General features: G+C 45.3%; 1 protein-coding gene across 1 annotated transcript in view; it reads right to left on the bottom strand.

Annotated features, from left to right (window-relative positions):
* RIPOR2 (RHO family interacting cell polarization regulator 2) overlaps positions 1 to 20,229 on the bottom strand; it is a 118,213-nt gene extending 97,984 nt beyond the window's left edge. The window contains exon 1 of the mRNA XM_056854164.1: positions 20,159 to 20,229. Coding sequence (XP_056710142.1) covers positions 20,159 to 20,228 — 70 coding nt within the window. The 5' untranslated portion in view covers position 20,229. The remainder of the gene's footprint in view (positions 1 to 20,158) is intronic.
* Positions 20,230 to 21,533: the final 1,304 nt, after the last annotated feature.

Here is a 21,533-nt window from a genome sequence, read left to right as displayed (position 1 = left end):
CTACCTTTAGGAGTCTCAAAGTGGCTTAAAATCGCCTTCCCTTCCTCTCCCTACAACAGACACCTTGTGAGATAGGTGGGCCTGAGAAAGTTCAGAGAGAACTGTGGCTAGCCCAAGGTCACCCATCAGGCTTCATGTGGAGGAGTGAGGAATCAAACCCGGTTGTCCAGATTAAAGTCCACCGCTCCTAACCACGACCCCACTCTGGCTCTTACATAGACATCATTCTTAAAAATGCCCCTCCTGCACGGTCAAGGAGTCTAAAACATAACATAAGAACATAAGGAAGGCCATGCTGGATCAGACCAAGGTCCATCAAGTCCAGCGGTCTGTTCACACAGTGGCCAACCAGGTGCCTCTAGGAAGCCCACAAACAAGAAGAACAGCAGCATTGTCCTGCCTGTGTTCCACAGCACCTAATATAAAGGCTCCTCTGATCCTGGAGAGAATAGTTATGTATCGTGACTATTATTCATTTTTACCAGTAGCCACAAATAGCCCTCTCCTCCATGAACATGTCCACTCCCCTCTTTAACACTTCCAAGCTGGCAGCCACCACCACATCCTGGGGCAGGGAGTTCCACAATTTAACTATGCGTTGTGTGAAGAAATACTTCCTTGTATCTGTTTTGAATAAGAACATAAGAAAGGCCCTGCTGGATCAGACCAAGGCCCATCAAGTCCAGCAGTCTGTTCACACAGTGGCCAGCCAGGTGCCCCTAGGAAGCCACAAACAAGACTGCACCAGCACCATCCTGCCTGTGTTCCACTGCACCCAATATAATAGGCATGCTCCTCTGATACTAGAGAGAATAGGTATGCACCATGACTAGTATCCATTCTAACTAATAGCCATGAATACCCCTTTCCTCCATGAATATGTCCACTCCCCTCTTAAAGCCCTCCAAGCTGGCAGCCATCACCACATCCAGGGGCAGGGAGTTCCACAATTTAACTATGCGTTGTGTGAAAAAATACTTCCTTTTATCTGTTTTGAATCTCTCACCCTCCAGCATCAGCAGATGACCCCGCGTTCTAGTACTATGAGAGAGGGAGAAAAGCTTCTCCCTGTCCACTCTCTCCATACAATTAATAATTTTACAGATCTCTATCATGTCTCCCCTTAACCACCTTCTTTCCAAGCTAAACAGCCCTAAATCGACAATTATAACACTCCAGGTTATCGCCTCGTTCTGCTAATGTGCATAATGGATGTGCACATTAGTGGCTCACTAGCAAGAGTAACTTTGAGACAGGCAGTAGTCCCTTAGGGAGGATACTGTTCCCCATACGCAGACCTCTGCCGTTGCTGCTGCTTTGTGCAGCTCAGCACAGAATGTCATGTTTGCAAAACCTTGTCAATCTGACTGCTCTCACTGCCTGTCGTGCATGGAGGTCTTTAAAATATATATATGGAAACAGAGCAGAATATTCTAATCTGGAAGGCGAGTGGTTTTCTCTCTCAAAAATCTAAAGATGTGAAAATAATATATTTTGCGCAGCCAGTCCTTCCTGTGTGCCATTCAACACCCCCCGCCACACACACACACACACACACACACACACATGGCAAAAGAAAAGAGCTTATAAGCAGGCTTGACAGAACTGTACATTCCAGTTTCTCACAATGCTTAGCAACCAGAACAGGCTGAGCAATCTTTAAGTGCCTGCCTAGTGTGTTTGAGCATCTGAAGGGTTTTGTATTCGCTAATTAATATGCCTGAAAAGCATCTGGAAACTTGTTATGGGTTACTGCAACAGTACAGAACCAGATATGTGAAAAGACGATTAATGCAAATGCAATAATGAGAGTGAGCACTATAGGCGCTACATATTCCTAGGTTCTAGGAATATGCCAGCGAGAAGAGCCAGCGTGCTGTAGTGGTTAAAAGCGGTGGTTTGGAGCAGTGGACTTTGATCTGGAGAACCGGGTTTGATTCCCCACTCCTCCACAAGAGCGGCGGAGGCTAATCTGGTGAACTGGATTTGTTTTGATGTACGCCCCAACAGTTTCCCCGCTCCTACACATGAAGCCAGTTGGGCGACCTTGTACTAGTCACAGCTCTCTTAGAGCTCTCTCAGCCCCACCTACCTCACAGGGTGTCTGTTGTGGGGAGGGGAAGGTGATTGTAAGCTGGTTTGAGTCTCCCTGAAGTGGTAGAGAAAGTCGGCAAATAAAAACCAACTCTTCTTCTTCTTTTTGACAGTCCTCTAATAGAAACAGAGGGGCTACTCGATTGTTTAAAATAATTAGCTTTCAGGAGGACGTGTGCAGTCTGGATTATAAACCACAGCTCTATGAGCATGGCACAGTGTAGTATTTGGATACAGGCACCGAATCTCAGTTTGTATACTACCATTCGACTCAACAATACTGGAGACCTTCCTCAAGCCTAAGGTCCCTTCCTCCTACTTAAGTGACTCTCCCTCCAGCAGAACAGCTATTTAAATTGCAGGAACGCTCCTTAGGTTTGAGGAAGGCTTCAGATGTTGTTGAGAGAAGTGGTAGGATGCCAACCCTTAAGTCCTGACATTCTTGTGTGTGTAAAGTGCCGTCAAGTTGCAGTCGACTTATGGCGCCCCCACAGGGTTTTCAAGGCAAAAGACTAACAGAGGTGGTTTGCCAGTGCCTTTCTCTGTGTAACCCTTTTTGCTGTAAAAAGGGCCAGGTTAGTGACCACAGGATTTTAGATGCCCCATTCAAAACCTGAAACACTTGAATACTTAAACAAGTAAAATTTATTGAGAGGGGAGGGGAACAGTAAAGTCAAACTAGGAGTGTGAAACAAACAGTAAGAATAAAAATTATATGAACCAATCCCAAAGTCTGTGGGCAAAGGGGAGGAAGTCTATTTCTCTCTGTGTTCTGACCCACAAACTGCAGACAGGTTCCACTCTCCCCACAGTCACAGCAAAGTCCCTGTGATACTCAGAATGAAAGACTCAGTCCAGAAAGTGGCCACTCTTCCGCCAGCTGGCGTTCTCTGTGTCCCTGGCTGTTTCGTCTCTCAATTCCCCATAACATCAGGAGGAAAAAACCCCAGCTTCTCCTCTAGCTGGGCCTCCATCCTGGAGTTCTCTCCCCTCCTTTCTTTCTTCCTGTTCCCTGGGCCCAAAGCCTTTTCCCCCAGCCTCCCCTGTAATAGGCACCTCCCTCTAGAGGGCAGTGCTTCTAGGTTAGCGTTTCATAACTTTGCAAGTCAAACAGGGCAATACACTTTTCAACATAAAAGCAATTTTTTTACAAGGCTCACATCTGCACAGAGACCCTGGTATTCCTTGGAGGTCTCCCATCCAATTACTAACTAAGGCTGACCCTGCTTAGCTTCTGAGAGCTGATGAAGATCAGGCTAACCTGGGCCATCCAGGTCAGGGCTCCTGACATGGTTAGCTTAGGGAAAAAACAACCCCAAGAGCTGCAAGAATAAAACCACAAGGGGAAGCTGAAAAAGATCCACGTTTTACGTGTGATTTGTAGGATACATTACAATGCCATTACTATGTGATGAGAAATTGAATATTTCAGGTGCAGGTACTTCTTGAAAAGACTTATCCACGTTGCAAGGGCACAAGCTGCCGGTGGGTGAGATGCCTTAGAGCATACCACAAGCGATTCACCCAGAACACTCTGCTTTGCGATCAAAGTTATGTGTCTGAACTGCAGCTTTTTTAGGAAAGGAGAACATTTTGGATTCAAAAATGACAAGCGAAATAATATTAAATAGTATCTCCCACTCTGTTTTCTCTAATATAACCAAGTACAAATGGTTTAATTTGCTCATAATTACGCTTACCATTGGAAATATATCACTGGTAATAACTGGGAGAAATAAACTGGGAGAAATAAACTGGCAGAGTTAAGTACTTGTGCTCCCAGCAGTCCACTGGGAGAAATAAACTGTCAGAGTTAAGTACTTGTGCTCATTTTTTTGGTTTGATTTTGGTGTCGGACACACATCACATCCGTCCCTCCCCCTGAGATTTTGAGACAGACAATTGGTTTAACGAGACCTGCCAATTGTATTAGTGCAGCTGGGTGCCTTCATGCCACAACTGTCATTTGGAGGCAGCATGAAATGTCTTCTCTATGACCTTGCTGTTCTGGTTTTCACATAATTCTGATGAACCGAACAAAGAGTTTCTACCCAGGCCCCATGATTAGGGTTGCCAGGTCCCTCTTCGCCACCAGCGGGAGCATTTGGGGGCAGAGCCTGAGGAGGGCGAGGTTTGGAGAGGGGAGGGACTTAAATGCCATGGAGTCCAATTGCCAAAGCGGCCATTTTTTCCAGGTGAACTGATCTCTATTGGCTGGCAATCAGTTGTAATAGCAGGAGATCTCCAGCCACCACCTGGAGGTTGGCAACCCTATCCCTGATGAATACCACACAAGGCAGTGATGTAGTGAAAAAGACACCACACTGGTTTTTCAAAATAACATACGCACCGACCCTAGAAGAGTAGATCCATCTTCCTGCTATTTGGAGATCCAGTCTAGCACATTGTGTGCTGCTACTTGTTAGTCTTAATACGTTGAATAAAGTTGGCAGCGAAGTCTTATTCCTTACTCCTTGTTTAAAAAAGGTAAAGGTCCCCTGTGCAAGCACATGGGTCATTCCTGACCCATGGGGTGACGTCATACCCCGACGTTTTCTAGGCAGACTTTGTTTACAAGGTGGTTTGCCAGTGCCTTCCCCAGTCATCTTCCCTTTACCCCCAGGAAGCTGGGTACTCATTTTACCGACCTAGGAAGGATGGAAGGCTGAGTCAACCTTGAGCTGGCTACCTGAAACCAACTTCCGTTGGGATCGAACTCAGGTCGTGAGCAGAGCTTCAACTGTAGTACTGCAGCTTTACCACTCTGCTCCACGGGGCTCCTTGTTTAGAGCATCCTATATAAGATAAGTGGTGCAAAGCTGGGCAATTCCATTCTGCCTGCCATAAGAAGAAATCTTGTGGCCAAAACTCTTTGATCGTAGCAAACATTAAATACTTAGGAATCACTCTGCAGAACTGAGGGGGGTAGGACACAAAGGGCTGCTACCTTCTCAACCACACTCCTACATCGTCCCCACCCTTCAAGAGTGCTTCAAAGTCAGGTGGCATTCTTTTCCATAGTGCAAAGGAAAATGTCACTGGTCATGTTCAGTGCTGGAATGAGTGAAGGAAGACTCTCCTTCAGCCGGCAAAAATACTTTCGTACCAGATCAAATGCTTTATTGTCTCTGTGCAGAGTTTGGGATTAGCCTCTCTGTGGTTTTGTATTTAGCCTGTGTATGTGTAAAGCACTTTCAAGTCACAGCTGACTTATGGCAACCCAGTAGGGTTTTCAAGGCACAAGACCAACAGAGGTGGTTTGCCACTGCCTTCCTCTGTATAGCCACCCTAGTACTCCTTGGTGGTCTCTCATCAAAATACTAACCAGTGCCAACCCTGCTTAGCTTCCAAGATCTGGCGAGATTGGGCTACCCTGGGGCCATTCAGGTCAGGGCACTTTGTTTTAAGCCTACCTGAGCTAATTCAAGTATTTGGCCTAGTTTTAGTTGGCCTTGGTCAAGGATTGAGGACCTCTAGGAAAGGGGGAAGCTAATCACATATTTCTTTTACTTTGGAGAAATTAATTGCTCCATTTTTTAATTCATTGAAAAGATAGGTATGGCCCCTTCCAACTCTATAATTCTACAAGGCACTTTGTGGCGCACTATATTAGCAAAGCTTTCCATGGAGTCACATTTTATCTACCAGTCAGAACATGGAATTTAAAGGAGAGGGAGATAATGCAGCAATAGCAACAATCCATGTTATTTATCATTTCGGCACTGATTAATAAAACAACTTTTGTAAAGTATAGTCCTAAACACTGTTATCAGCATTGGAAAGTACTGGTGACAGCAGCCACAATACTAATAATTGTAATGTGTTTCTATTACGCTAACCTCTTGTGCTTTGTGATAAGGGGTACAAATGGAAGAGGTCAAAGAGGGAGAAGGACAAAGAGACAAAGATGCATTGGTGCTGACAAAGATCACAACAATTATAGGTTACACTGATACAATCAGCAGACAATGTCAAAATACCCACCTATGTTACAACAGCAAGATGGCAACCGGTATATATTGGAAGTCTTTAATATGTGGGCCTCATTGTGTGTGTGTAAAGTGCAGTCAAGTCGCAGCTGACTTACACTGACCCCGATGGGGTTTTCAAGGCAAGGGATTAAGCAGAGGTGGTTTGCCACTGCCTTCCTCTGCAGAGTCTTCCTTGGAGGTCTTGGACGTAACAGTTTTCTTTCCAAGTACCGACCAAGCTTAGCTTCTGAGATCTGGCTATACCGTACCATTCCACATCCTCTGGGCCTCGTTACATATGTGTCCCTCATGGCCCACCGAGGACACTTTTGGCAGGTGAGCTCTGGGAGTTCCATGCTCAGAACTTAATTCCCAGGCATGCACAGGCCTGATTCAGATTAGGACCACAACATGCAGAGACAGGGGCTTAAGCCTCCTCCCCCCATGCTGTTTTCCCAACCTGAAATAGTCCCAGGAAGCCACTGTTTACCCCACTGGGGAAACTGACGGGTATCAGCTCAATGCTCAATGGGGCAAACAGAGGCTACCCAGAACCCTTTCAGGTTTATTTATTTAATTTATTTATTAGATTTTAATCCCACCCTATCCCTACCAAAGTAGGGCTCAGGGTGTAGGGTTGCCAACCTCCAGGTATTAGCTGGAGATCTCCTGCTATTACAGCTGATCTCCAGCCGATATAGATCAGTTCCCCTGGAGAAAATGGCCGCTTTGGCAATTGGGCTCTATGGCATTGAAGTCCCTCCCCTTCCCAAACCCTGCCCCTCCTCAGGCTCTGTCCCAAAAATCTCCCACCAGTGGCGAAGAGGGACCTAGCAACCCTAGGGCATTTTACAAGGACATAATCCAGTTCAATCTATATCATAGCGATATATAACAAATAAACAATCAACAATCTGTAGTACAGTATAAATTAAACAATTTAAAACCAGAAAATCTAAAATCCAGATGCCTATAACATTGCCTCCATACCAGCAGTAGTGGTGGATATTCAGGTGGGAAGTGGACAGGCATAAATAAAGAATAAACCAGAGATGGAATGGAGACAGAGCACGGAAGCCAGCATATGACGGGACCCTCAACTGTAGGCCAAGCAGGGCATCTCTGTCTTGCAGGCCCTGCGGAATTGAGCTAAATCACAGATGAAGGGCATCCAAGGCAGTTTACTAGAATTCAGCTTAGGACTAACACAGTTTCACAATTTTTTTCACTTTAATTGGTACTTCCTCCTGGTTGCAGTAAGAGGAAAGGAAAGAAATAAGGAAGGAAATAAGGAATGAAGCAACTGCATATTTGCAATACCACTACAGTTTATCTAAGCTACATGCTTATCATATTTTTGGCTTGCTCAGAAGAGACTCCTCAAAGGCCTGAATCTTGGGAGAGGTAGACTCAATCCTGGGCCTTAATGTTTGTTTGTTTGTTTGGTAGATTTTTAACCTGCCTTTTCCCGACCAAGGTCGGGCTCAGGGCAGCTTAGATCCAGAAACAACATTATCAACACAGTCTTCTCTGCCTGCTCTGTCTCCATTCCATCTCTGGTTTATTCTTTATTTATGCCTGTCCACTTCCCACCTGAATATCCACCACTACTGCTGGTACAGTCAGATGCATGTTATAGCCATCTGGATTTTAGTTTTTCTGGTTTAAAATTGTTTAATTTGTCTGATTAAAATACAATACACCATAACAATAAACAGATTCTCATTAAAACCTATAATATATCCTAAATATTTAACAGATTTGACAGATTAAGACTGAAAACTCCAGATGATACTGGCACTGGTGGTATTGCAGTCAAGTGAGAAGGCGGAGTTAGCAGACATAGAGATGGAACAGGAAAGCCAGCTATGATGGAACCATCGCTGCCCTCAACTGTAGGCCCCGTGGAACATCTCTGGCTTACAGTTTTGTGTCAGCAAATTTGTCTTCAGTCCTATACTATTCCAACTGTAGCAACCATCCAATTATTTGTATTTCACATGTAATAGCCGGTGCATTGTTTTAAAAGAGTGTACCAAGAATCACAGATAAACTGGAAAATCAGTGAGAAATCAGAAAGACAATGGGGTCGGAAGCCAGTATCACATATTTTATCATAATAATATTAAGGCACGTGTTCTTATATCACCTGAAGTTTTTTCATAGTGAATAATGATGTACCCCTGCCTTCTGAAGAAGAGTTGGTTTTTATATGCCGACTTTCTCCACCACTTGAGGAAGAATCAAACCAGCTTACAATCTCCTTCCTTTCCCCTCCCCACAACAGACACCCTGGGAGGTAGGTGGAGCTGAGAGAGCTCTAAGAGAGCTGTGACTAGCCCAAGGTCACCCAGCTGGCTTCATGTGTAGGAGTGGGGAAACCCACCCCGTTCACCAGATTAGCGTCCGCTGCTCATGTGGAGGAGTGGAGAATCAAACCCAGTTCTCCAGATTGGACTCCACCTCTCCAAACCACCACTCTTAACCACTACACCACGCTGGCTCTGCTATGCAATGTCACAGGTTAAGTTGGGGGTTCCACACAAGCCCACTTACGGGTGTCTTCCACACAGGGACAGGCTTGTGTAGTTTCCCTGTTGCGGCTGTGGGCGCTGTCACAGCACAGCAGCAACAGAGCTTCCACACAGCAGGCCTCCCTTTTAGTTAGTTTTTAAAATCAGAGTTTGAATAGCATATCGATATACAATTATATACAATTATATATCAGGCTCTCTGAACAACCACCTTTCATTTTTATAAAGTCTCTAGCTCCATCCCTTATATCTCCACAACAAAAGGGGCTAGAGAGAGCCAGCATGGTATAGTGCAGTGGTTCTCAACCTAGGGGTCGGGACCCCCAAGGGGGTCACGAAGTGTTTTCTGGGGGGTCGCCGCCACTGTCCTGGGACAGCCCCCATCCCGGGCTGTCCAGGACTAACCCAGACGCCCTGTAACCCTGATCCGTCCGCGAGGGCAGGGAAGACCCCAAGCAGAGAGGTGAGGAACTGGCCGACCGACAGCCAGAAGGAGCTGGGCTGCAGAGACGCGGCGGCGTGCCACTGCACACCAGCTGTAGCCCCACTGCCCAGTGAGAGGCGGGCGGGCCAGCCCTGGGCGCGGTCGCACCTGCACCGGGCGGATGATGTGGCAGGATGTGTGGGAGGCCGAGGAAGCTCCCCTGGCTCGGCCAGTTCAGGTCTCGGAGGAGAAGAGGGCAGTCCCCCTTGAGGCCGCTACAGCCACGTTGTTTTTACTTTTAGCCGCGCTCGGGTGGGGCGGGAGCTTCAGCCTGGAATCCAAGTGCGCACGTCTGTAGTGTGGCTTTGCTTTTCTGCCCTGAGTCATCAGTTCCGCTCTGGCAAGGCCAAGGGGGAGAGAGTCGAGGTGCATGCGCAGTTCGGGATTTCCCCCTCGAGCGCGCAGGTTCGGTGAGGCGCAGAAGGAACAGTGACTGGCAGAGGGGAGGAAAAGGCACGAAAAGTCCGAGCAGGATAAGCAGCCCTTGGCTCTTTCCTGGCCCTTCGCTCTCATGAGGTGATTAAACGGAGCTCCGCTTTGAGGGATAACTGCAGTTCTGTGCACAAGCAGTGTCCCAGTCACAAGAGAGGGGGTTTCCTCGCAAGAGCCCCGGCCTGCTTGGAAGAGTTTTTGGGGAGAGAGGGGAGGACAAGGAACGCAATGCATGCTCAGAGGCACTCTTTCCTCCGTGCCAGGAAAGGTTGCCGCGCCACACAGCCACTGCGCAATAGGTGGCAGTACCGTTTGCTTGTTTGTTTTAAACTTTAAAATTTAAAGTAATTATATATATGGATACCCTGGACTGCCAAAAAAACAAATGTGTTTTCTTTATCCTATTGAAAATGTCATTTATGCAAATGTATGCAAATTTATGCCAATGTAATGAGGGTCACAGGTTACTTGGCAATTGTAAAAGGGGGTCGCGACTCGAAAAAGGTTGAGAACCACTGGTATAGTGGTTAAGAGTGGAAGACTCTAATCTGGAGAGCCGGGTTTGATTCCCCACTCCTCTACATGAGCGGTAGACTCTAATCTGGTGAGCCGGGTTGGTTTCCCACTCCTACACATGAAGCCTGCTGGGTGACCTTGGGCTAGTCAGTTCTTGCTGAATTCTCTCAGCCCCACCTACCTCACAAAGTGTATGTCGTGGAGAGAGGAAGGAAAGGTGATTGTTAGCTGCTTTGAGACTCCTTAAAGCTAGAGAAAAGCAGGGTATAAAAACCAACTCTTCTTTTTAAATTAAATAAAAGCTAAGCATTCCGCGAATCTGTTACATATATTGGCATAATGGTATATCAGTACAAAGCTATTCAATCACTGATTTATTTTAAAAAGTGGGGGGAAACCCTGGTGACAGAGAGGAAATGTCTTCTTTGGGAGTGGGACCAGGAAAATCTGAATTTTCCTATATGCAAAGCAGTCACCTGCGTGTTGGAGGGGAGGGAATGCCCCATTCCTATGCTACCAACTAATGCATGAACCAGGGCTCTGATCTTTTCCCATGTAAAACCTTTTCCAAAAGCCACATTCATTCCCAATGTGTTTAAGGGCACAGGAGAAACAAAGAGCATGGCCTAGGGTTGCCAGGTCCCTCTTCGCCACCGGCAGGAGGTTTTTGGGGCGGAGCCTGAGGAGGGCGGGGTTTTGGGAGGGGAGGGACTTCAGTGCCATAGAGTCCAGTTGCCAAAGCGGCCATTTTCTCCAGGTGAACTGGTCTCTATCGGCTGGAGACCAGTTGTAATAGAAGGAGATCTCCAGCTAGTACGTGGAGGTAGGCAACCCTAGCCTGACACACTCACACACACACACACACACACCGCAGGTGGGAATGTTGTTCCATGACAATAGGAAAATGCTGCTCTCAGACTGTTGGTAGAAGAGGATATATATAAGATGAACATCCCTTCCCCAGAGTTCTAACTTCCCCTAAAGGGATCTGTGTTCAGCAGGGACTTAGAGAAACCTGTTATGAAATGCATATTCTACAGGAAATTTGGGTTGCCATGGTGAAGAATAATGGGACATTTCCCATTCTTTTCATTGGAGTTCGGGGTGTTCCGTATGCATTCATAGTTCTCTGGGAGTGTGAGATAAACGAAAGCGACAGATAGAATGGTGATGAGCTGTGAAAGCTCTCAGGACAAACTGGTCTCAGCTTCCCATCAAGTGGGATAATTTACATATTAGACTGCTGTAGCAGCCTCAATGCCGAAGAACTGCACGAGGCAAGCAGTTTTGTGGAATTAAGAAAAAATATTTTAAATGAAATATATAGGAATGTGTGTCTTTAAAAAATAACATTTCTCACAAATGAATGCACCTTGAAATATGTATAGATTTCATTTTGAAATGACCCAGTCTAACTCTTAAAGACTCGTTTATGATTTTGATCAGTATTCAAAGAAAATGCCTAATTCCAGGCACGGGGGCTTAGGGACTAGTTGGTGATGGTCATGACAGCATCACTGTTGGGTGCGGAAGTTTTTTGATCCAGGTAGTTCTGCTGTTTGCATAAATATCACCATTATCGTAATTAATTTTTAAAATATGTGGATACAGAACTCATGGGCTGTTTATGCAGGGCTGTTTCCCCACGGTCACCCCCGCCGACTGCTCCAGTGCTTTGCTTAGATTATGCATGCCTTTCCCAGCCATCAGAGGTCGCCTCGCTCTCCCTGTGCGTTTCTCCACATTTTGCCCGTGTTTTCTGGATTCTCACTAAAACAGCATCTGGAAAACACGGGGGAAATGTGCGGGGACGGCGAGGCGACCTCTGACGGTCAGGAAAGGCATTCATAATCAAAGTCCATCTAAATGCTTCTCAGCATGTAGTTTTCGGTGCTTATACTACCATTAGAGTTTTCTGTTTCATTGTCTTCAAACCAAGGGAACTTTTAGTTTCAAAAGTAACATTCAGACTGGGGGAGGGAAAAAGCCTTTAGTTTCTCTAGAAACTTCACAGGCAGCTACTTGTGCCAGATGATGATTCTGAGAAAGGTCTGTTTGGCCTCAGTGTGCCAACTCCCCCAGTCTCCTTCCCATGTTGTGGCCTTCCAGAAAATCCCTTTGCTATAGCTGCCAATTGTTAACAGACAGTTGGGTGGGGATGCCAGCCTCCTGGTGGGACCTGGGGATCCCCCGGAATTACAGCTCATCTCCAGAGTATAGAGATCTGTTCCCCTGAAGAACATGGAGGCTGTGAAGGGTGGAATCTACGGCATTCTACACAACTTACGTCCCTCACCTCCCCAGGTTCCACCCCCAAATCTCCAGGAGTTTCCCAACCTGGATCTGGCAAGCATACCCCCCCATCCCCCACCAGTGGCCAGGGGAGACCTGGCAACCCTACAGATGAGATGGGGAGATGACAGCCCTTATGACGTCAGATGTGTTTTTACTGGGATTCTATTTCAGTTTACACTCTCAGACACTTGACCAGAGCAGACAGGCACTGGCCCAGGACATAACAGTCACATCTGGAAGCCTTTTTGAGAGCTAGTGTGGTGTAATGGTTAAGAGTGGTGGTTTGGAGTGGTGGACTGGAGAACCGGTGTTCACAATGAAAGCCAGTGTGGTGTTAGAGCAGGGGGTCCCCAACGTGGTGCCTGCTGACAGATTTTCTGTCCGCCAAGTGTTTTTAGAAAGTGGGTGGGGCTAGGTAGGTCTTTTGCCCAGCAAGACTTCTGATTGGCTGTTAGAGAATTGATTGGCTGTGCAGATTTTTTAAAATATTGCTTTTGGCAGCGGCTGCCACCACAGCACAAGATCTGCACTCACTGTGTTACTGAAATTAAGCTGTGGCACTCATTTTGTGGCTGGCTCTGCCTCCTACAGCAGCTATTTTGTGGCAGCCATCTTGTTCCTGCGTCCACCATGCCATGTCAGAATCCCAAATGTGCCCGCAGGCTCAAAAAGGTTGGGGACTGCTGGGTCAGTGTGTCAGGCTAGGATCTAAGAGACTCAGGTTTAAACCCCTACTCTGCCATGGAAGCTTGCTGGGTGACCGTCACATTCCCTCAGCCTAATCTACATCTCAGGGTTGCCGTGGAGATAATGGAAAAGGGGTGAATGATGTCTTAAGCTGTTCTGGGTTTCTAATATGGAGGAAAGTGAGGTATTAATATCTAAATAAACAAATACCGCTCAGAATGCTGTTGCCCTAATTCAGAGAGATCAGGCTGAACGGATCCACGCACCCAGGACCAGCCTATGCTATAGCCATCCCTACCCCATGATCCACTGATAAGTTGGCATCCAAACTCAAGCAGATATGAGAAAGAAGCACACAAAAACATCCCAGCTAATGACCAACTCTCTCTTTGTGACTCCCATTTAGAGGTCATCAATTGCTAAACTGCCTTAAAGAACAAGAAGAGTCAGTTTTTATACCCCGATTTTCTCTACCTGTAAGGAAACTCAAACTGGCTTACAATCGCCCTCCCTTCCTCTCCCCACAACAGACATCTTGTGAGGTAGGTGGAGCGAAGACAGTTCGGAGAGAACTGTGACTAGCCCAAGTTCACCAAGCAGGCCTCATGTGTAGGAGTGAGGAAACCAACCCGGTTCACCAGATTAGAGTCCACTGTTCATGTGGAGGAGTGGGGAATGAAACCCGGTTCTCTAGTCTACCGTTCTTAACTACAACACCACACTGGCTCTCTAAACAACTGAGCAGGATGCAATTCGACTGACGCAGTGGTAGCAGAGAAGTAAACTTTCTTTGGTGCCACTATGTTAGCAGCTTTCAAATGAGCTTGAAGGTACTGTCAGATTCAGCCTTCAATTTCTACCAACAGCTCTCTAGCCATATCTCCATTCTCTTTAGTTTTCCCTCAGAAAACCACAAAGCTTGGCTCCTACTGAAAGAGGGGAGAACATACCAGGAAGCAATTTTATCAATAGCCTGCTAGAGCTTGTCATTCCCGGTCCAATCCATGACTTCTACAGGGCCATCGTTCAGGCATTAATGTTAGTTGCATCTTAAAAAGCAACCCTAAACTGGTCTGGTTTCATTCATTGAGGCTTACTCCAAAGAAAATGTTCTCAGTCTTTTTTTCAGAGACTCAGTCTGTTAAAAAAATGTAGTTGCCAATTCTCAAAGAAGTTCACAGAAGGGAGAAAACGCAACTTATACATTTTTAAACCGTGCCATCTAAATTCAATGCAATTACAATCCAGCAGGGAGCTTCTCAACAGAAGGGAAATAAGCAAATCAGCTCTAGGCGATGAATCACCTGTGGGAACTGGGAACATGGGCCTTTTCTTTATGGTCCTTGGTCCTTTGGGACTCCCTCCCTAGGGCAGACCAACAGTTTTGTTTTTAAGATGCTACACAAAAACTTTCCAAGTTCTTAAGATTTTTTAGTGCAGTTAATGTTTTTGCCCAGATACCAGCACGTCCCCATGTTGCCAGCAACATGATGACATCACTTCTGGTGAGCACTGGAAGTAAGGTTGCCAACCTCTAGGTACTAGCTGGAGATCTCCTGCTATTACAACTGATCTCCAGCTGAAAGAGATCAGTTCCCCTGGAGAAAATGGCTGCTTTGACCATTGGACTCTATGGCATGGAAGTCCCTCCCCTCCCCAAACCCCACCCTCCTCAGGATCAGCCCCAAAACCTCCTGCCGGTAGTGAAGAGGGACCTGGCAACCCTAACTGGAAGTGATGTCAATGGGTCACCAGTGACAGAGGCCTAGGCCTAAGTTTGCGGCTGGTTAGTCCCCCTGCCAGCCGCCTGAACAGCACCAGAAGGAGGGCCCCCAAAGCGAGGGATCCCCTGTCCTCTGGGTGGCGGTCTGGCAACAGGTTTTGTTCACATCTAAAGCTCCTAATCATAGTTGAGTTACACATTATGGAGTACACAGGTTGTGTCTGCAATCCCAGCCTGTGTAACAGTCAGATCGGAGTTACAGGTTCTTCTCAGTTCCTAAGTGCACAGCACCCAAATCTGTCTGGGACCCCAGCAGGCATGGAGCAAGGGCTTCAGGCTTCTTCCCTGCACTGTTTTCCCAACATGAAATATTCCAGGGGTATTACTTGGCCCACCAGGGGAATCCCTGGCTCTCCTCTCTGTTATCCCTTTGCCTCTTAATTCTTCCTTCTGCTTTATTTTCATGGACCATTCTCTCTTCTAGTGTTCCTTTCCAGTATCTTTCCTCTTTCCTTTTCCTGGATCTTGTGGCTTGCCCTTCCCTGCCTCTCTCTTTGTCTAAGCAGCTCAGCCAACAACCCTTAAGAACAGTGCAGTCGATGGCAGCCAGAGTCTTTTTGCCTGCCCAACCACTCTGAGGAAGGCAGAAAGACGAGAAAACCCCTACCAGAGATTCATCACCACAACCATCACAAAGTGTCTTGGTGAATGAAAAACTCCTTTCCATAACCAGGTGATTCCCCATGAATCAAAGAGCGCTGCTGGATCCAGTCCCTCGTTTTTCTCATGGTTACCTAATGCAATTTGATGCAATATATATAGGGTATTATGGAATGCTTGAGAAATTGTGTCATCTTTGCGGAAACTGGGTCATGTAGCATAAGAGCATCCAGACAAGTTACTCAGCTGGAAAATAGAAAGAATGGGAACGCTAAAGCCCCTACAGGCAAGTATTAACATGGTGTTGAGTAGCCATCTAATTGGCATTGCAATCATTGTAGAGGTATATGGGTTAATATTAATGTATTAACACATTGAAAGAAGTCGAATAAGGCTTACTAAAACATGTGCTTTTAAGAATCATCCCATTGGATAGATAATAAGAATCCTTATTGTTCCTTTTTATTTGCAACAAACCAAGATACCATATTCTGGTGCGTAGCCTCATTGTGTCATGTGAAATCACAGAAGTTTTCCTAGCCGCAGCGTGATCTCCTGAGAAATCTCCAACAGAACCAGAAGATGTAACAGCTTGATACATTCAAGGAAAGTATAACACTGTACTGAATGCATTCGTATACATGTAGAGGTTTGGCTGAACAGGAGATGCTTACATTGCTTCCTGAACAAAGTAACAGTAAATGTACAGAGATGTTTATAATCTCTAACAACAGTTAACTTGCTCTTTGGTCACTTGACTGTCAAAAGGCTACTGTGATAAGGGCAAGAAAAAAAACCCCACACACCAAAAACTATGCAGCCGTTACAACCTGTATTTCTTTTACTTGCCATACAAAACTGCTTTTTCATTTGTGACACTTGCTCTGTTGGGAACCAGAAGTGAGCTCACTTTGTAGATGGGTGAAGTAACTCAGAGTGAGAGATTAGAAACCAAGCTTTCCTACCCAGCTGTGTAAGGAGTTATTTTTGTTGGCTAATCTGTATATTATCTATCATCCAAACAACATCACCAGCTGCTCAAAAGGAAGTACGAGTAAGTTGTTGGTTTAATTTTAATGCTTTTGGATTAAGCACGTGCGATTAAAAAAGAATAAAGCGATGCAGAGTCCTTGAAAAATGTAAGTGGCATTAAGAAGCCGGTAGCTAAAACTGTATGCCTCCTCCTGTGAATTTTATCTAGAGTAGTAGCAGCTTCACAAAACTGTTGAGATACGTAAACTTTCTGCATGGTGGGTGTGGTGTGGTGTTGGTTTCTATATTGATTCCAGCAACCAGTACGCCTTCAATGAGTGAGCCAAGGCACAGACAGGGTAGAACTGTGTGCCCTTTTCATGTTTAAAGCACCCTGAGGGTGGAAAGACAAGCAGGAAAGACCTTTGCACCATTCATCTCCCAAATAGTAACCCCCACCCAATTATTTGGGAAGCTTGGTGCAGGCAGAAGGGGATTTCCTGGCCCTTTCCCTTCACACCATTTCCCACTAGAACACTTTCTCCACCACCACCCAGCTGATTTTTGAAAGCAGAGCGGAGTCTCTGCGCAGCAGAATTCTATAGTTTGGCTGCCTGAGGAATACATTCACACTTAGGATTGTTACTTAGAAAAGAAATAGAAGTTCTTTATTGTAAGAGAACTCTGTACTGGATAGGAAAGGTCAAGTCAAGGCTTCTAGCTAGCTGTCTAAGCTAGGATGGAGAGGGACTATAGAACACATGTCCAGCTAGGGTTGCCAAGTCCCTCCTGGCAACCAGCGGGGGCTTCCTGGAGGCGGGGTCGGGGGAATGATCTGAGTGCCTGGTGTGATGACGTCACGCTGGGGGACACTCTAGCACTCTCCCCCAAAACCCTATCGTTTCCATAGAGTTTTTGAGGGTGAGTGATAGAGCATCCCTCAGTGTGATGCTAGCTCTTCCGGGCGTGCAGATCGCTCCTCCCCTTCCGCTGGCCTTCTTCTGCTGCCAACCAGCTGAGGGTCAGTGGGTAGCCACATGAATTGGCGGGCAATTGCCCATTATTACTGGGGAACCAGGAATCCTATGTCCAGCCCTCATTGTAGACAAAAAGGGAGAGAGGAAGAAGAAAGCATGACCAGGAAGAAGGAACCCCTAAGAGTAGCATTCTGGGTATCAAAGGGACAGCAGCAGGAGTGGACAAAGGAACTGTCAGAGAGCATCCTATCTACCCCTATACTAACTCTCTGCTACTCTCCCCTGTAGCTCCAAAGCCTGTGCTAGCATTAAGTGACACTGCACGGTCCATTCCTTCCAACAATTTTACTCCTGCTGGTGAAACTATATGGGGTAGCAGCTGATTTTCAGCAACAAAAAGGCGCAGAGAAATTTAGTCAAGAAACCCTGTTGACCCCTTAGCAGGCTTCCTCTTTAGAGCGCATCTGCAATTGTTTAATAGCATAAAGGGGGAGAAGGAGGAGAACTCTCCAAAAAGAATCATGAAACTACACAAAATTCTATCCTTAACTTGAAACAAGGAATACACAGGAATGCAAAAGTTTGAAAATGGGGTAAGCCACACAGATGTGGCACTTCTTCTTTCACATGCTTTACCAATCCACACACCGGATGAAGGAGTGATACCCAGTGTAAGCCAGGCGCTTACTGATGCATCCAATCTGTATTCACTAGTTTTTATTTGAAGATGTATGCATAGATGCTCTGACCCCATTACTCAACCATCTGCAAACATACTCCATCTCATGAGCAGATTTTTCACAGCCATTGCTTCCACAGCGTATCCTCTCCTACATTTCAGAAGACAGACACTCATAACTCACATACTGTAGTATGTTCTTGACCCATGCAGCGAGAACCTACTCGGGTCTTCTGCTTCCCATCTCTTGCAAAATATGTTTAGTATCAATTATTGCAAGTTAGTAAACATACTTCTACTTGCAAACTGGACTGTTAGAGAGTGATCAAAGTAGGAGGTTTGTACTCTTTCAATTCAGGTCTATTAACTCTACAGTCACCTGAGTAATTGTGAGTGATTATGGATTCATTTATCTAAGAAAAGGATGCACATTTCTGTATATGGTGTTGCAATATACAGTACATACCACTTTCCCTAAGTACTTCAGGTCCACTACCATCTATATTGTTTGTAACATCTCTGTAAAATCAAAACAATATTGCTGGCTCCCTGACACAGATGAAAGAGATTGTGGCTTGCTTGTCTAAGCACGGCACAGCAGAGGTTTGAACGTGGGACTTCACAGCTCATGGCACATAAACTTAACTATTATGAACTTCTCTGCAATTTAAGTTCAGGTTCTATACAAGGTACCTTATTCACTTAAGGGAACTGTAGTGGGACAACAGAAATATTATAGTCATCACTGTATCTACTAGCAAACTGGCTAGCCACCATGTACTTGATGAAAGCAGCAAAACCAGGCTACCCGTAAACAAGGGCAGGGCTCTCTAGCTTCCTGAGAGACTTCCAAGATAAGCAGAAATATATGGCTTTGTAAATTACCAAAAGAAAAAAATCCTCCAAAGCAACCTAATAAATATTGAAAATGCTCAGGAGAGAGAAATTGAGCATCAGCTAAAGGAGAAAAAAGGCAGAAGGAGAAATCAGCACACTAAAGCGTATGAGAATTTAGGGAGGAAATCTTGAGGGGTGGAGGTTTCCAAATTGTTCGCTTCTGCTATTCCCTGCCATTCCCCAACTTATAGGTACTGTGCTCCTTTGCATTCATCTTTGTGTAGTCCTCTATACCAGCTCAAAAGGCATGTCAAATGCCAGATGATCCCATTCTGGTAGCAGATCTACAAATTGTTTAAACCATCACAGTTGCACACTGAAGCTGTTATATCCTTTGAAGTTGTATCCTGTAAAGGCAACCACTAGGACTTGGTGTGTTAAACATTTCAGTAAAAGGACTGTGCTTTACAGCTTGTTGTTGCACTAGAAGACGAAGAGTTGGTTTTTATACGTTTATTTTCTCTACCCTTTAAGGAGAATCAAACCAGCTTACAATCTCCTTCTCTTCTTCTCCCCACAACAGACACCTTGCGAGGTAGGTGGGGCCGAGAGAGCTCTAAGAGAACTGTGACTAGCCCCAGGTCACCCAGCTGCCTTCATGTGTAGGAGTGGGGAAACCAACCCGGTTCTCCAGATTAAAGTCCTCCGTTCCTAACCACCACACCACTCTGGCTCTCAGTGTATTGTACATTTTTAAAAATATATATCATATGGTATGCTTTTCCAAGGCTACCATCTTAAGCATGATTACTAAGGAGCTGGTCTTCTTGGACATAAGGAGCCTTACTTCTGAGTAAATACACTGGAACACAAGATTTCCTAACAGAAGTCTTACTCTCTTTTGAAATGTGCTCTCTCCTAATATAAATCTCGTTCAGCATAAATGCATTATTTCTAAAGTTACTGCCAATAGTTACCCCAAGTCGCAAGTACACTCTCTTTTCTCTAAGAAATACAATGTGCTGACACCCCATCTTTATCATGTCAGCATGAACACATGAAGCTGCCTTATATTGAATCAGACGCTTGGTCCACTGAGGTCAGCATTGTCTACTCAGACTAGCAGCAACTCTCCAGGGTCTCAGGCAGAGGTCTCTCACCTCACCTATTGCCTGGTCCTTTCAACTGGAGATGCCGGGGATTGAACCTGGGACCTTCTGCGTGCCAAGCAAAGGCTCTTACACTGAGCCACAGCACCTCCTTGGTTAAAGGAGCAACTTTGTCAGAGATCATTTACCTTCACAGAAGCTATCCCCTGCTTCATCAAGCTCAGCCAGATCTTCCTCTTCCAGATGTATCATGGCCATGAGTAAGCTGAAAGCAGCCGCCGCTAAACTACAGCTGTTTTCAATGCTATTAGAAGATCTGTTTCCTTTCATATGCTTCCTAAATATTTTTTGTGGTGCAGGCAGTAGCTTCTGCATCTGCTTCCGCATCCCCCCTCGTTTGCATAAACATGACAGCTTGTTTTTCAACCTGTAGATTTCGTGATCTAAAGTGAAGTGTTTCTTATTCCTCAGAAGGATGATGCAGACACGCAAAGAGTTTGGGCTCAAAATACTCAGCCCAAAATCAAAGAATTCAGCAACTGTTTAAAAGGAGGCACTGTCATTATATTAGATTTGCTTTTGAACAGCAGAATTATGTTTCTTCCTTTACAGTATAACCTTAAGCAGTCACATCATGCTAAGTCCACTAAAGTTTGTTGGCTAGAAGGTGTAATTCTATTTAGGATTGCGCTGTCAGGCTCTGTGAAGTTCCAAAGCTTGTAGACTGGACAGGAAGAATTACCTTATTGAAGGGCATTTCACATGCTACAAATTTTTTTTCACAAGGAAAGCGCCTGCATAGAGTAAATAACTTGCATCCCACCACATGAAGGTTTTTTTTTTGGGGGGGGGGTGCTTGTATCAGAAGGCCATGATTGTCACGTTTACGCACGACAACAACAATGAAAAAAATTGCATCTATGAATGAATTTATTAGTGCAACAATTTACATGTGGGCTGCAAGTTATTTCTGAGATGGAAAGGCAGACATTGGAGGAAGACTCCTCCCTTAGCCGAAGGGAGTAATTGGATCCGACCCAATAAATGTGGGTTTCAGTGACAGAACAATAGTCCTGAAGAAAGAGGGGGATTATCTAGCCTTTTTTTCTGCTTTAAGAGGCAAATTCATACATAACAGCGTAAGAACTATTTTGCAGGATTAGACCAAGTCCAGTTTTCTGTTTCTATTAGCAGCAATCTCTGTGTCTCAGGTTATTATATTCCATAATATTTCATATTCTACAATACCTGTATTATATTATGTGAGAGTTCACAGACAAGTCATAAAAAGGAAGGTCCTTCTAAGTTAACTTCTAAGTTAAAGAGCCTGCCTTAGAATAAGATCTGTTAGGGCATGTGTAGAGTAAGGGACAGGGGAATCGCATGCTTGCATCTTTCTTTTGTAATAGTTGGTCAATCCGTTGCAGCGCAGAGAGTATGTGTGGACATTTTACTTTTAATAAAATCTTTACTATTTTCATTGCTGGGTGATTGTTCTCCATACCACACAGACCTCTACTGTTTGGATATGCTATTTAAAAATGGGCTCTAGGGGAAGGGAGG

The sequence above is a fragment of the Euleptes europaea genome, chromosome 8 (assembly GCF_029931775.1).
Source record: "Euleptes europaea isolate rEulEur1 chromosome 8, rEulEur1.hap1, whole genome shotgun sequence".
In the NCBI taxonomy this organism is placed as follows: Eukaryota; Metazoa; Chordata; class Lepidosauria; order Squamata; family Sphaerodactylidae; genus Euleptes; species Euleptes europaea.
Note: the sequence above shows the minus strand (reverse complement) of the source record. Positions and strands in the feature narration are given on the sequence as shown.